General features: G+C 40.7%; 1 protein-coding gene across 3 annotated transcripts in view; it reads right to left on the bottom strand.

The window, feature by feature from the left end:
- Positions 1 to 16,552, bottom strand: part of LOC133641695 (zinc finger protein aebp2-like) — a 94,698-nt gene that overhangs the window by 16,804 nt on the left and 61,342 nt on the right. The window contains exon 8 of one of the 3 annotated variants that reach the window (XM_062035633.1): positions 616 to 729. In XM_062035633.1, the coding sequence (XP_061891617.1) occupies positions 616 to 729 (114 nt within the window). Of the gene's footprint in view, positions 1 to 615; positions 730 to 13,285; positions 13,437 to 16,552 lie in introns of those variants that run through there. The other 2 variants (XM_062035635.1, XM_062035634.1) reach the window with 2 other exon arrangements.

Below are 16,552 nucleotides of genomic sequence, written 5' to 3'. Positions count from 1 at the left end.
GTCCCATTTATTAACAATAAATCTTTCAATCATTCAATCAAACTTTCACATCTTTGACATGGCGAACAGCATTCGTGCAGAGTACAAATAATACAACGCTGCAAAGTAATACAAAGTGCTCGCCTGTACGTTATCAAAATAACCAGCCTACCGGTATATGAAAAGTCAGTCTTTAATCATTGTGTCATCGTCTTCCTCCTGCGTACTAAAACCACCGAAATCCTCTTCGTCGGTGTCGGAGAAGAACAGGCCGTAAATAAGCCGCACCCTTGTATAAGCCGCAGGGACCAGAACGAGGGGAAAAAGTAGCGGCTTATAGTCCGGAAACTACGGTAAGTCAATCATTGCCTAATTTCTTCAAAAGACACTTTGCTCTCTTAGTTTGAAAACAAGCTACCCTTTTGACGACTCTGATTATTCAAACGAGCAGTGGCAGTCATCAGACAATGTGTGACACACGTGTGTTGTCACCACCTAATGAGGTGCCAGAAACAAGAGTGCGTGCCCCCTGGCGGCTCTCACAGCTCCTTAACATTATCACGTTGAAAACATGTGTTTATGCATTTAGTAGTGCAAACGTCCAGTGAGGCTGGAAGCACCGTCACACAACCTCACCTGTATATATTTGGGTCGAGCAGCATGGCGGTGTCCTGCGGTAGCTGGGATAAGTGCACCACTTTAGTCTTCAGCTGAGATCGCTCCGTTTCATTCACCCACACGTCAGGCAGGCTGCAGAGAAAACATGTGGTGAGCTGTAATGAGGAGGGTGTCAAGAAAGGGAGGGTTGAAGTGGTCTTCATGTTGAATGGGCCAGCATGAGTGAGATGGACTAAGAGGCCCTTTGACACCAAGGCCCTGCAGAGAGTAACACACCAGCCCAGAGAGGACACGTCTCTATCCTTCTAACGCAAATCGGGTCAAAGCGTATGCATTTATTTTCCATACCGTACACGTGAATTGCTCGGCTGCACCTTACTGTACCCACGTCAGCAAGATCCCCCCCCCCCAAAAAAAAGCAGGGAGTGTGTGAGCACTAGCCTGACGAGCCAGGTAGCAGGAGATGGAAACAAAGAGCTAAGCAAGTTGACTGTGCCTCCCCTCCCTCCCCGTCTCCACCCCCAGCATTCCCCTCGTCACTACGTGCGTCATCACTGGAGCCCCCTGAGACACACACACACACACACACACACACACACACACACACACACACACACACACACACACACACACACACACACACACACACACACACACACACACACACACACACACACACAAAGCCAAGCAGCCAGACACCCTGCCAAATCGCTTATTCACATGCTTAATCAGTCCGTTTGGTGAGATGGCGTGAAGGTAGTTCACATGCGGTGCGTTCAGGCTGCCGCAGGGAAAAAATATTGTTAAAAAAAATGTATTAAAGGTTTTAAAAAGGTCAGCAAAAGGACAGCAGCTATGCAGCTGTTATTGGGGCGGCGGTAGGGATGATACTCGAAACCGGTTTTCCCGGTTGTTTGATAAGAAAAGAACCGAGTCCTCGGACTGGAATCCCTTTTTGAGAACCGGTACCCGTTATCGAGACCACTATAGTAAAGGAAAAGAGTTGATTCTTTATTCGAATCCCGTCCCGACCAGAAATGCTCCGCGGGACATCACAAGAAATGACGTCACGTAGCTCAGTCATTAGGCGCAGATAGCGAAAGCAGGAAAACAATGGACGGGAAAAAGCGCTCCAAGGTGTAATAAAGTTCAAAACAAAAGCTATAATCCATCGAATAACTTTACTGAGAGATTTGAGCAGGGTAAAACACATGACCAACACTTTTACGACCAACCGGAAACATAGCAACCAGGCTAGCAACGCACCTCCTTTACGGCAGCTGTCGCAACGTTCTTAAAACAACCGCAGCACATACATATATATACAACATATCTCCCTTTTTTAACTTTTGTTTTTCTTTCCTTGTAAACAAAACAAAACTCACACTGTAGATGTGTTGTCTGTCTAATTATAAATAATGCAGACGAGGCGTGTTGGCTGAGTTCTTGACGTTTACTTTCACAGCGTGGCAACATGCAACACTTTTCGGGGCTACCTCGCATGCTCGTAACTCCCGTTGCATGCTGGGTAGTGTAGTTGTTATATTCTCTAGCTCAGGGGTCGGCAACCCGCGGCTCCGGAGCCGCATGCGGCTCCTTGACCACTCTGATGCGGCTCAGCTACATACATGTCGACCCCCCAATTTTCCCAGGAGACTTATGGATCTCAGTGTCTCTCATAGATTACTCCCAGGGTAAAAATAATCATATTTACACTCTAATTACTAAATAAAGGACTCGCCCTACTTGCACTGCAGTAATTGTCCTCTATAGCATTTACATACAGCACCAGTCCAGCAACATGTTGCATGTTGTTATTACTTGCAAACACAGGAGACAGCAAAGCATACTTACTCATCAGCCACACAGCTTACACTGACGGTAGCCGTATCAAACAACTTTAACATTGTTACGTTACAAATATGCGCCACACTGTGAACCCACACCAAAAAAGAATGAAAAACACATTTCTGGAGAACATCCCACCGTAACACAACATAAACACAACACAAACATTACCCAGAATCCCATGCAGCCCTAACTCTTCCGGTCTACATTATACACCCCCGCTACCACCAAATCCCCCCACACATCAAACCCCCCCCCCCTCTCCGTGCGTTGGTTGAGCGGAAGAGTTAGGGCTGCATGGGATTCTGGGTATTGGTACCGTCAGTGTAAGATGTGTGGCTGCTGAGTTAGTAGCCTTGCTGTCACTTACCTGAACAAGCTGGACAAGCATTCTACTTGTGGTCGAGCAGGTAAACTGTTAGGGCAGACTGTAGAGGGCACCAAATGCAGTGTCACCACGCTCTGATATTCGGGAGTCTCCCGAGAAAAATGAGAGGGTTGACAAGTATGAAGCTATCAAGTGCCATTCATTCAAAACTCGCGGGCTGCACTAACATCAAATTTCCACATTAAAGTGCGTGCCGGTGCGTGTGTCGGAGACCCCTGGGTAACATAGCACAAAGCATTTAAGCTCTGTATGCGGTGTTTTTCATTTTCAATTTTTTTTTTTTTTTGTGGCTCCCATTACTTTCTTTAATTTGTGAAACTTGCCAAAATGGCTCTTTGAGTGGTAAAGGTTGCCGACCCCTGCTCTAGCTCATAACATTTTGCCCCCTATAAAGAAATATTGTTAACTCAATAAAGTGTATTTCTTTTTTAGCTTTAACTTTTCATTTTTTAGCATTGTAACCACATTTGCAAACAACTTTTCTCTTCATAGAATTGTCTTTCAATAAAGAAATAAAGTGCAAAAATGTCAAAGCATCATAACAAACAGTTATGTCAAATAGCAGCAGAAGTGCACTTTTTGGAGAGCTGTATTATTTTCAGTTTTGTGCCCAAGGGACTGATTTTATTTAACACTATATTATTATTTATACACCTATAGTGATCACAGAGACAGCTTGTTTTTGTGTTACTGTATATATTTGTTTCTCTGAAAAATCCCACTTAATATACTTTGGGTAACAACAGTCAATATTTTTTTTTTTTTTTAGGGGGGTAACAGTCAATATTTATTTATTTATTCGATTTTATTTGTTTCTTATATAATAAAAGTGAGCTTTTGTTAAACCAAATATTGTGTGTTTTTTTCCATATACAACAACCTATCTGGACTCCATAAGAGAATCGATAAGGAATCGGTTCGATAAGAGGATTCCATAATAGGCTCGAACTCGATAATTCCTTATCAAACATCATCCCTAGGCGGCGGCGCTCGGTTTGAACTTGAGGTTTCCAGGTTCAATACACGCTTCTGCCATCCTAGTTGCCGCCTTGTGTCCTTGGGCAAGACACATCACTAGGGATGATGTTTGATAGTTTTTTCAAGATGGCTGCGCTTCAGAGCAGCGGCTTCGTGCGAGCGCTCCTGGAAGTGAGGGCAAAAATACCCCTCAATTCAGTCAATTTCATGGCTGGCTCACAGCGTGTTCACTCCGTGATCACTTACGACCGACTTACAATTCTGGATGTGGAGAGATCGGGCCATTTTGGGCTGATAGATGCGTGTACGATGGACCTGCTCGCTAGCTTGGGAATTCTTCGCGAGCTACATCCAGCAGTGGCCTTTGAAGCAGCGGCGTCGACTACCAGCGGAGCCGGTCAGCGAAAGAGACGTAAGCGGTGCGCTCGGAAGCAGAAGCGGGGGTGTCGGGCGGGGCTAACAACAAAGCTAAATGCTTTGTTGTTAGCGGGGCTAACGAAAAAGCTAAATGCTAATCCACAAAGAAGCGCTAATAAGGAGTCTGTTAAGCTAGAACTAGCCAGCGCCAGGCTGGATAATCCCTGCACACATAGCAATTCTTCTAGAATAATATACAACTCACATAATGTTTTTTCTGCGTCAGAGGTGGACATGCATTTTACTGAGGTGGCAAACAATCTAAAAATTCCTGTCATATCAATTCCTAGATATGGTCGAAATTATTTAAAGTGCACTATGCATAATAAACGTAACATTATTAATATTGCTACTACGGATACTTTCAACAAAAACTCCTCAAAACAGCCCACTACCTATAATATGGGCTTTTTAAACATAAGGTCATTGTCTTCCAAAACGTTATTAGTTAATGAAATCATCAGAGACAACAATCTTGATGTCGTTGGTTTAGCCGAGACCTGGCTCAAACCAGACGAATTTTTTGCGCTGGGTGAGGCGTCTCCTCCTGGCTATGCGGGAACGCATATTGCCCGCCCCATTAAAAGGGGTGGGGGTGTTGCACTAATATACAACAAAAACTTTAGCCTTACCTCGGACCTAAATAATAAATATAACTCGTTTGAGGTGCTCACTATGAGGTTTGTCACACCGCTGCCTCTCCACCTGGCTGTCATCTACCGCCCCCCTGGGCCCTATTCGGACTTTATCAATGAATTTTCAGAGTTCGTTGCTGATCTAGTTTATTAGGGATGTCCGATAATATCGGCCTGCCGATATTATCGGCCGATAAATGCGTTAAAATGTAATATCGGAAATTATCGGTATCGTTTTTTTTATTATCTGTATCGTTTTTTTTTTTTGGTTTTTTTTTATTAAATCAACATAAAAAACACAAGATACACTTACAATTAGTGCACCAACCCAAAAAACCTCCCTCCCCCCATTTCTTTCTGTTATCAATATTCTGGTTCCTACATTATATATCAATATATATCAATACAGTCTGCAAGGGATACAGTCCGTAAGCACACATGATTGTGCGTGCTGCTGCTCCACTAATAATACTAACCTTTAACAGTTAATTTCACTCATTTTCATTAATTACTAGTTTCTATGTAACTGTTTTTATATGGTTTTACTTTCTTTTTTATTCAAGAAAATGTTTTTAATTTAGTTATCTTATTTTATTATTTAAAAAAAAAAAGTACCTTATCTTCACCATACATGGTTGTCCAAATTAGGCATAATAATGTGTTAATTCCACGACTGCATATATCGGTTGATATCGGTATCGGTAATTAAAGAGTTGGACAATATCGGAATATCGGATATCGGCAAAAAGCCATTATCGGACATCCCTAGTTCTAGTGGTACAATGTGTTTGCTCATTGGCTCAGAAGGCTAATTGATGATTAGAAAACCCTTGTGCAATCATGTTCACACATCTGAAAACACTTTAGCTCGTTACAGAAGCTACAAAACTGACCTTCCTTTGAGCAGATTGAGTTTCTGGAGCATCACATTTGTGGGGTCAATTAAACGCTCAAAATGGCCAGAAAAAGATAACTTTCATCTGAAACTCCACAGTCTATTCTTGTTCTTAGAAATGAAGGCTATTCCACAAAATTGTTTGGGTGACCCCAAACTTTTGAACGGTAGTATAGATAACGTGTTTCACTATGTAAAGCGCTTTGAGTATCTATCTAGAGCACATATGTCAGAGTCAAGGCCCGCGGGCCATATCCGGCCCGCGAGAAGGTTTTTTACGGCCCTTGGGATGATCTTGATTTATTATTAGAACCGGCCCGCAGACCGCAGATCTTTTTTTTTTTTTTTTTTTTTTTTTTTTTTTTTTTTTTTTTTTTAGACCGCAGATCTTTTACACGCACCAAGCGGATGCCGGTCCAAGGTTCCGAAAGGGGGCGAGCGGCCCGCCGGGACGCGCCTGCCGGCCGAAGGGCTGCAGCCCGGCCGTCAGTCGCGGAGCCCGCCGTGCCACGCGCGCCAAGGGGGCGGGCCGAAACCCGGCCCCGAGGCCCTGAGACTTCTGCTTTGTTTCCCCAAACCGCGCGTCACCGCCGGGCCCGCACCACCGTCGGGCTGCAGCCCGAGCGTCGGTGGCGGAACCTGTCATGTGCCGCGCGCGCCAAGCGGAGCGGGGGGGTCAAGCGGGCCGAAACCCGCAGGCCACCCCCTCACCACGAGGCCCTGAGACTTCTGCGTTTGACCCCTACGCGCGGCCCGTTGGGACGCGCCCGCCGTCAAGCCACGAGGGCCAGCCGTCGGGTCGCGGAGCCCGCCGTGCCACGCGCGCCAAGGGGCGGGCCGAAACCAGCGGGGGGTTTCGGGCACCCAACTCGCCTCCCTCCCACGGAGGGAGGAGGGGGGTTTAATGTGAACATTACTGTGCAATCACATATTTAGAGTTTTTACTCAATTCAAGTTTAAAAGTTAAAGTTTAATATTTGTTTTCACTGCATGTTACTTCTCCTTAAACAAAGTGTTGTTTTTGATTTATAGATTTTTGCACTTTATTTTATTGTATTTCAATTTAATTATATTTTAAAAATATTTCAGTTGAGTGGATGATAGAAAATTGCTATTATTGTTTTTTTCTTTGAAGTAAATTTAGCCCACTTTTGCTAAAATAGAAAATATAGGCTACTGATGGTGCCTTGAATACCGGTTTCTTTCATTTAATGTTCATGTTATGGGGATTTTTATATAAAGGAAATTTGTCTTTTGTGTCTGTTGAAAATTAAAGATTACTGACAGAGCCATAAGAAAATATTGCTTTATTTATCTGATCATATTGGAATATATTTGTTAGGTTTTTAGTAGGTTCAATTAGGTTCACTAGACTATATGCGTCATTTAAAAATTTTTCAATGAACATTCGAACAGTCCGGCCCTCGGCTTGTAGCTAAATTTTTTATTTGGCCCTCCGTCCATTTGACTTTGACACCCCTGATCTAGAGAAAAAGCGCTATACAAATACAATTTGTTTTAAGTGTAAAACATTTGATTGTAATGTGCTGATAGAATATAAACCAATTGATGTATGGCTTATTTTGGTAGGTTTGCACCGTGGCATGCCAATCTAGTAAATTCAGAGAAGAAAAAAACAGATGCATTTACTATCATCTGAAGAATCTACTATCAGTAACTCAAACCCTGAACCTGCATTAAATAATCTGACTCATACATACTGGTTTCTTCGTACCAACTTAGTTTTACTCTTGATAATTAATTCATAATAAAACAAGGCACCATTTAAGTTTAAAAGCAAAATGCTGTTTCGTGTGCATGTTTGTCAGAAACACTGACAATGTGATGTTGCCACCAAGACAGGTAGACATCAAGTAGAAGCAGTGCTTGACTATTTCCACATTTTGTTACATTACAAGCTTTTTTTAAAGCCTTATTCCAAAATGTACAGCAATACATTTCTTTTCTCCTCAATTATTTTGACATATTTTTTAAATGCAAATGTATTAAACATGAGTAACATAGGATTGGACTTCAAAGGATTGTCACCAGGCACAGATGAAGGTTCCAACAAGCACATCATACATGCATCATCTCCCCCCCCCCCTCCACATCCCACACCCAGGATTGTAAATAATGTAAATAATTCAATGTATATACTCTGATGATTATCTTATGTGATGACTGTATTATGATGATAGTATATATCTGTATCATGAATCAATTTAAGTGGACCCCGACTTAAACAAGTTGAAAAACTTTTTTGGGTGTTACCATTTAGTGGTCAATTGTACGGAATATGTACTGTACTGTGCAATCTACTAATAAAAGTCTCAATCAATCAATCAATCAAAAACCCAACCACCAGAACTCATCGTTTAAACATAGTGATCAGGGGCGAAGGGGCCTTAGTATGAAGGTGACCAATAACTCCATGTTCACTGACACAGTTCCAAGCGTTCCTTCCAGAAGGACAACAATATCTGCAGCAATACATCAATCAGGCCTATATGGTAGAGTGGCCTGACGAAGGCTACTCTGAAGGGCACCAATAGCAGTGTTTTTTAACCATAAGTATGGGGACTATTGTTGGACCACGAGGGCCCCCTGAAAGGCTGCCAAAAAATGTTTCTCAGCTGTAATACACTTTTCCACCACTTGTGACAGTAATGTCAATATCAAACAAACAGAAGAAGTCAGAGGTTTCTTAAGTGCAAAAATTATGACTAAATGGTGAAGCTGGATTTTCATTTGCACTTAAATGTCATTTCAGAAACATACATTACTACTACTTGTTGTAATTTGGTTAGAATGTATTTATGTTAACACTACATAATTGTATACACTTGTTATATTTATGTTTTATCGGTTGTTATGAGTCCCTTCTTTTGCAGTATATTTGGTTAGCATTTGTATGTTTAATTAGCCTGACGTAAGCCTTGATACCACATGGTTTCATATTATTTGACAAGGTTTATCCTGTACGTTTTGATTGATTGCTTGAAAAACTTTTATTAGTAGATTGCAAAGGAAGAGGATACATTATATGAAACAGTACAGTTTACACAGTACAGTACATATTCCGTACAATTGACCACTAAATGGTAACACCCGAATACGTTTTTCAACTTGTTTAAGTCGGGGTCCACGTTAATCAATTCATGGTACAGATATATACTATCAGCATAATATAGTCATCATACAAGTTATTCATCAGAACAAGGATACCATAAAGTGTAGCTCCAGCTTCTTATGGTATGTACATCAAGCTGTAAACGTTGAGAGTTCAAAGAAGAAAAGAAAGAAAGAGTATATACATTGAATTATTTACAATCCGGGGGATGGGATGTGGAGGGGGGCAGGTTAGGTTGCTATCAGCATATTGCAGTCATCATACAAGTTTATCATCTGAGAAATAGACAGTGTAAGTCTGACTTCGTAGGATATGTCCAGAGAGCAATGAACATAGTAGGTTTGGTATACAAATTGAATACCAATGAAATCAAGAGTAAGATTACTAATTTAGTCTTAATAATTGAGTGGGTCCCGGGCCCTTCTGTAGTGGAAAAGTTGGGCCATGAGGTCAAAAAGGTTAAGAACTCCTGACCAATAGGACTTTTAGACCATGAGATACAACAATTTCTGGTCCTGTGAAATAAATATTGAACTCATTGGTGTAAATGCAAGGCATCTTGCTTGGAAACATGGCTCATCACCTGCCCAAAAACATCACAACAGTGAAGCCTGGTGGTGGCAGAATAGAATAGTCGGTTAATCTAAGACATCCTTCTGCGTACCGACGCTTCTCATCCAACCGGATGGAGAAATAGTCCAAAGAGGAATGGGCGAAACTGCCCAAAAATAGGTGTACATAGATTCAAAAATATTTTAGGATGTAACTGCTAAGGGACATCAACAAAGTATTAAGCAAAGGCTGTAAATTATTTTGCACATTTGACTTTTTCAAACATTTTAATTAGAGATGTCCGATAATATCGGCCTGCCGATATTATCGGCCGATATATGCGTTAAAATGTAATATCGGAAATTATCGGTATCGTTTTTTTTATTATCGGTATCGGTTTTTAAATTTTTTTTTTTTTTTAATCCACATAAAAAACACAAGATACACTTACAATTAGTGCACCAACCCAAAAAACCTCCCTACCCCATTTACACTCATTCTCACAAAAGGGTTGTTTCTTTCTGTTATTAATATTCTGGTTCCTACATTATATATCAATATATATCAATACAGTCTGCAAGGGATACAGTCCGTAAGCACACATGATTGTGCGTGCTGCTGCTCCACTAATAGTACTAACCTTTAACAGTTAATTTGACTCATTTTCATTCATTACTAGTTTCTATGTAACTGTTTTTATATTGTTTTACTTTCTTTTTTATTCAAGAAAATGTTTTTAATTTATTTATCTTATTTTATTTGATTAATTTTTTTAAAAAGTACCTTATCTTCACCATACCTGATTGTCCAAATTAGGCATAATAATGTGTTAATTCCACGACTGCATATATCGGTTGATATCGGTAATTAAAGAGTTGGACAATATCGGAATATCGGATATCGGCAAAAAGCCATTATCGGACATCCCTAATTTTAATACATTTGCAAACATTTCAACTCAATGAGGAAAAAGCTAAACACCTACAGTTAGTTCCAGAAGTGTTTGGACCAACAATGTTTCCATTATCACCATAATGTGATTGATGTGTAAACTTTTAGTTTTAATATAAAAAGTTTCACTTTTATATCGAAACCTTTTGGCCAGGTCGCTCATGGAAAAGAGATTTCAATCTTAATGAGTAAATACAGTAAATAAAGGATATTGATTAATTGACTGAAACATCTTATATTAAAGCTGTACGTCTTCTTTTCAATTATATTCTGACTGTTTTATTGTAACTCCATCGTTGTGATGTATGAAGGCAAAATCATAAAATAGAAAAGACAAGATAACATTTTATTTATGTGAAGTGAACACTTTTCTCTTGAGACTGAAAGCACTTTACATAGTGAAACCTATTATCTACATATTTAAAGGCCTACTGAAAGCCACTACTAGCGACCACGCAGTCTGATAGTTTATATATCAATGATGAAATCTTAACATTGCAACACATGCCAATACGGCCGGGTTAACTTATAAAGTGACATTTTAAATTTCCCGCTAAAGTTCCAGCTGAAAACGTCTATGTATGATGACGTATGCGCGTGACGTCAATGGTTGAAGCGGAAATATTGGGACACAATGTATCACCATACAAACAGCTCTGTTTTCATCTCAAAATTCCACAGTATTCTGGACATCTGTGTTGGTGAATCTTTTGCAATTTGTTCAATTAACAATGGAGACTGCAAAGAAGAAAGCTGTAGGTGGGATCGGTGTATTAGCGGCGGACTACAGCAACACAACCAGGAGGACTTTGAGTTGGATAGCAGACGCGCTACCGTGAGTACAGCTTTGGCTTCCAAAAATTTGATCGCTTGCCCGTACGTGCGTGTCGCTATGTGCATGTCACGTACGTAACTTTGGGGAAATATATGTTTCTTGCCGACTCTGATGGCGGCCGGGGTGCCGTTGAAAGCTACAACGCCCGCCGCTGCGCCGTTGTCCTCACCTTGACTTCCTCCGTCTCCAGGCCGCCGACCGCATCGATGATCGGGTGAAGTCCTTCGTCGCGCCGTCGATCGCTGGAACGCAGGTGAGCACGGGTCGTGATGAGCAGATGAGGGCTGGCGTAGGTGGATAGCTAATGTTTTTAGCATAGCTCTGTCGAGGTCCCGTAGCTAAGTTAGCTTCAATGGCGTCGTTAGCAACAGCATTGCTAGGCTACGCCAGGCGGTACAGCATTAACCAAGTGGTTACAGGTCCAGAGTTTGGTAGTATTGTTGATCTTCTGTCTGGCGTAGGTGGAGCGCTAATGTTTTTATCATAGTTCTGTGCGGTCCGGTTGCTAAGTTGCTAAATTAGCCTTAGCGTCGTTAGCAACAGCATTGTTAAGCCTTAACAGGCTGAGAATGTTTAACCGTGTAGTTACATGTACATGGTTTAATAGTATTGTTGATCTTCTGTCTATCCTTCCAGTCAGGGGTTTATTTATTTTGTTTCTATCTGCATTTGAGAACGATGCTATCACGTTAGCTCAGTAGCTAAGTGTGTCACAGATGTATTGTCGTGGAGATAAAAGTCACTTTAAATGTCCATTTCGCGTGCTCGACTCTCATTTTCAAGAGGATATAGTATCCCAGGTGGTTTAAAATACAAATCCGTGATCCACAATAGAAAAAGGAGAGAGTGTGGAATCCAATGAGCCAGCTTGTACCTAAGTTACGGTCAGAGCGAAAAACGATACGTCCATCACTGCCTCTCTAGTCCTTCACTGTAACGTTCCTCATCCACAAATCTTTCATCCTCGCTCAAATTAATGGGGTAATCGTCACTTTGTCGCTCCGAATGTCTCGCTCCATTGTAAACAACGGGGAATTGTGAGGAATACTAGCTCCTGTGACGTCACGCTACTTCCGGTACAGGCAAGGCTTTTTTTTATCAGCGAGCAAAAGTTGCGAATTTTATCGTCGATTTTCTCTACTAAATCCTTTCAGCAAAAATATGGCAATATCGCGAAATGATCAAGTATGACACATAGAATGGATCTGCTATTCCCGTTTAAATAAAAATAAATCATTTCAGTAGGCCTTTAAGGGCTCTATAGGCAGAATTGAACGGCTCCCATAGACTCCATTGTAAGCAGACTTTTGATCGAATGTATTTAATATTTAGAATCCATTAAAAAAAATCCATCGCCCGTCATGTCTTTCCTAATGATTGTGAACGAAATTTCCCCCAAAAAGTGCAGTTTCACTTTAAGCTCCATTTAAAGCAGTGTGTGTGGCACTGGGAGCAGGTGTTTAAAGCGTCTTTCCCAAGGACACAACGCCACTGACTCGGATGGCAGAAGCGGGGATCGAATCCGGAACCCCCAAGTTGTGGACTTTTCGTATCTGCACTGCAACCACATAATTTCCCCCAAAATAATGTCTATCCTATCCTATCCTAGACAGAAATGGCATTATCCAAATACATCGGAATCTCACTTCACATACTGTGGCATTGTTCCATTTTGGAAAGCCATGTTTTATAACCCCTGCTAATAGTTGTGTGTGTGCTGCATTATCTCTATTATTTTTGGAGGGGAGACAAGAAAGAGAAACTGGAGAAGCTGGAGTGACATGACAAGAAACAGCTCCGCTTTACCGCACCGTTAATATTGGGTTTAGTGCTCTTGTGCAAAACAAAGTACAAAATGACAAAAAAGGTCCTGCAAAGTTTTACATATACAGTAAACATTGAACTGTGTTTTGAATCTGCATGCTAACTCAACTCTGGACTCACCTAAACACGCCTCAGTGACTGTGTTGTGGCACGACTGGAACCGACACAATCACTCAATCTTCTACACACGTCACACAAAACGGAATAAAGACAAAAAGGATGTGTTTTCGTTTCCAGAGGAAAATGTTATTCGTCTTTATTATTATTGGTGAGGCGGATTTGAAATGTATCCTGTGAGTTTGAGTGAGGTCTCTTTGGTGCTGCCTGCCACAGAGAAGCCCGTAGTTACACTCGGGATTGATGGCTGCCGCCAAGTCTAGATGCTTGCAGAGATGACAGGAGCAATAAGTTCAACACAAAGCAGCAGTGTATATTAAATTGCAAACATATTAAAAGGCTTTATTTGGAGCTCAGCAGAATGACGGCAGAATTCAAATGTCATTTAAAAAGACATCTCAGTGCAAAGCACGGCAGATTGAGTAGTAATGCTATTTCACATGGAACAATCATGTATCAAAAATAATTAGTGACAATGTGAATGGACAGCCTATTACAACAATTTAAATAAGTTCGGGTTATATAGTGAATAAATGATGTGATTGCATGATACATGTAGGATGGGGAAGTACTCATGATAAGTGAAACCTTGATTTAAAAACTGAATTGAAACATTTGTGTCATAAAGCAAATTTCTCTATAACGGACAATGTATACCAGACCTGGGCAAAATACAGCCCGCGGGCCACATTCAGCCCATTAAGATTTTCAATCCGGCCCGCCGAACGTTCTACATAATTTTTTTAAACCTTTAAAGGCTTACTGAAGCCCACTACTAGCGACCACGCGGTCTGATAGTTTATATATCAATGATGAAATCTTAACATTGCAACACATGCCAATACGGCCGGGTTAACTTATAAAGTGCAATTTTAAATTTCCCGCTAAACTTCCGGTTGAAAACGTCTAGATATGATGACGTATGCGCGTGACGTCACTAGTTAAACGGAAGTATTGGTACCCCATTGAATCCAATACAAAAAAGCTCTGTTTTCATCTCAAAATCCCACAGTATTCTGGACATCTGTGTTGGTGAATCTTTTGCAATTTGTTTAATGAACAATGAAGACTGCAAAGAAGAAAGTTGCAGGTGGGATCGGTGTATTAGCGGCTGGCTGTAGCAACACAACCAGGAGGACTTTGACTTGGATAGCAGACGCGCTAGCCGACGCTAGCCGCCGACCGCACGGATGATCCGGTGAAGTCCTTCATCCTTCCGTCGATCGCTGGAACGCAGGTGAGCACGGGTGTTGATGAGCAGATGAGGGCTGGCTGGCGTAGGTGGAGCGCTAATGTTTTTATCATAGCTCTGTGAGGTCCCGTTGCTAAGTTAGCTTCAATGGCGTCGTTAGCAACAGCATTGTTAAGCTTCGCCAAGCTGGGAATTATTAACCGTGTATTTACATGTCCATGGTTTAATAGTATTGTTGATCTTCTGTCTATCCTTCCAGTCAGGGATTTATTTATTTTGTTTCTATCTGCATTTGAGCCCGATGCTATCACGTTAGCTCCGTAGCTAAAGAGCTTCGCCGATGTATTGTCGTGGAGATAAAAGTCACTGTGAATGTCCATTTCGCGTTCTCGACTCTCATTTTCAAGAGGATATAGTATCCGAGGTGGTTTAAAATACAAATCTGTGATCCACAATAGAAAAAGGAGAAAGTGTGGAATCCAATGAACCAGCTTGTACCTAAGTTACGGTCAGAGCGAAAAAAGATATGTCCTGCACTGCACTGTAGTCTTTCACTCTCACTTTCCTCATCCACGAATCTTTCATCCTCGCTCAAATTAATGGGGTAATCGTCGCTTTCTCGCTGCATTGTAAACAATGAGAAAAAGTGAGGAGTCCTTCCTCCGGTGACGTCACGCTACTTCCGGTATAGGCAAGGCTTTTTTTTATCAGCGACCAAAAGTTGCGACCTTTATCGTCGTCGTTCTATACTAAATCCTTTCAGCAAAAATATGGCAATATCGCAAAATGATCAAGTATGACACATAGAATGGATCTGCTATCCCCATTTAAATAAAAAAAAATTCATTTCAGTAGGCCTTTAACATCAAAACTGTCGCCGCCATTATGATGTGCAGTGCTGTTTTTAAATGACTGTAAGTCTTGAACTATAGAAAGTATTTCAACGGTTGAAATCTGCGCTTTTGAGTGTTCTACAAGTTATTACGGTGATCTAGGTCAAAGCAGCTCAGACGAGGAACAAAGCAGAGTGGGCGGGGTTTGTTTTCAGAGCAGCCAGCCCGAAACGCCTGTGTCAGGAACAGATGCGGAAGTAGATTTTTACATAAAATTTCTGCATAAAAGTGATAATATATCATATTGTAAGTTTTTAATACCCTTTACATTTATGTTGTTCATATAATGTTAATATTCAGTGTTTTATTGTTCATAGTTAATATTGTAAATCCCACTTTCTTTATTTTAATGTTTTGGGTGTCCCATTCAGTAAAAAACTGTAAATTTCCATTCCGTTTTTTTGAGGTGTTCTATTTTTAGAATTCTATCGGACATTGTGACTTTTGGTATTAGTGTTCCTGACAAAAAAGGACCCAAACACACATACTGCACAGCAGATTTTTACGTCTAAATGTGTATATATCATTTATACACACATACACATTGGCTCCCCAGACACCATTTTTTCTCTCAATCTGGCCCCCCGAGTCAAAATGTTTGCCCAGCTCTGACGTAACCTTGATTTAAAAACTTAATTGGTTTTTGAACAAAGTTGGTAAATAGAAACATTTGTGTCATAAAGCAAATTTCAATAAAAGGGAAAGTGTATACTGTATATGAATAATGGATTGCAGCCTCTACAAAAGTAATCTTTTTAGTACACAGTGTTTCCCACACATTCATTTATTTGTGGCGGCCCGCTACGAAAGAATTAAGGCCGCCACAAAAAAAATAAAAAAAAATTTTTTAATTTTTTTGTGCTGTCCAGCTTCTCAGGCAAATCATATCGTTGATGTAGATGCCCATATCGGCTGTTCAGATTTACTTTACAAAAGAGAAGTGTAGGATCAAGATTTTTGGAGCTCTTTGTTCAGTGGATCAGATGTTTGATGAAGCTCTGTGTCTATCTACCACCACTACTGTTTTCTGTTTATTTGTTACTGACTGTGGCAGGACACCTCTGCCTCTGTTTCACTTTATGTTGCTGGTAAATAATATGGTTGTAGGCTAAAGTTAAATTATTTAGTATGCACTAATTAAAGGGGCAAAGCTTTAAGAGACATTTTAGCTTTTATATTTTTATGAGATATATTTTTTGTAAGAACCACAATTATTAAATATATTTCAGTGAATAACTTATTGTTCAAATCTGTATATAAATATGTACATAAAGTGTTGTAATTATATTGTAAAATG

The sequence above is a fragment of the Entelurus aequoreus genome, linkage group LG24 (genome assembly GCF_033978785.1).
Source record: "Entelurus aequoreus isolate RoL-2023_Sb linkage group LG24, RoL_Eaeq_v1.1, whole genome shotgun sequence".
Classification (NCBI taxonomy): Eukaryota; Metazoa; Chordata; class Actinopteri; order Syngnathiformes; family Syngnathidae; genus Entelurus; species Entelurus aequoreus.
The sequence above is the reverse complement of the archived record's forward strand: the minus strand, read 5'-3'. Positions and strand labels throughout refer to the sequence as shown.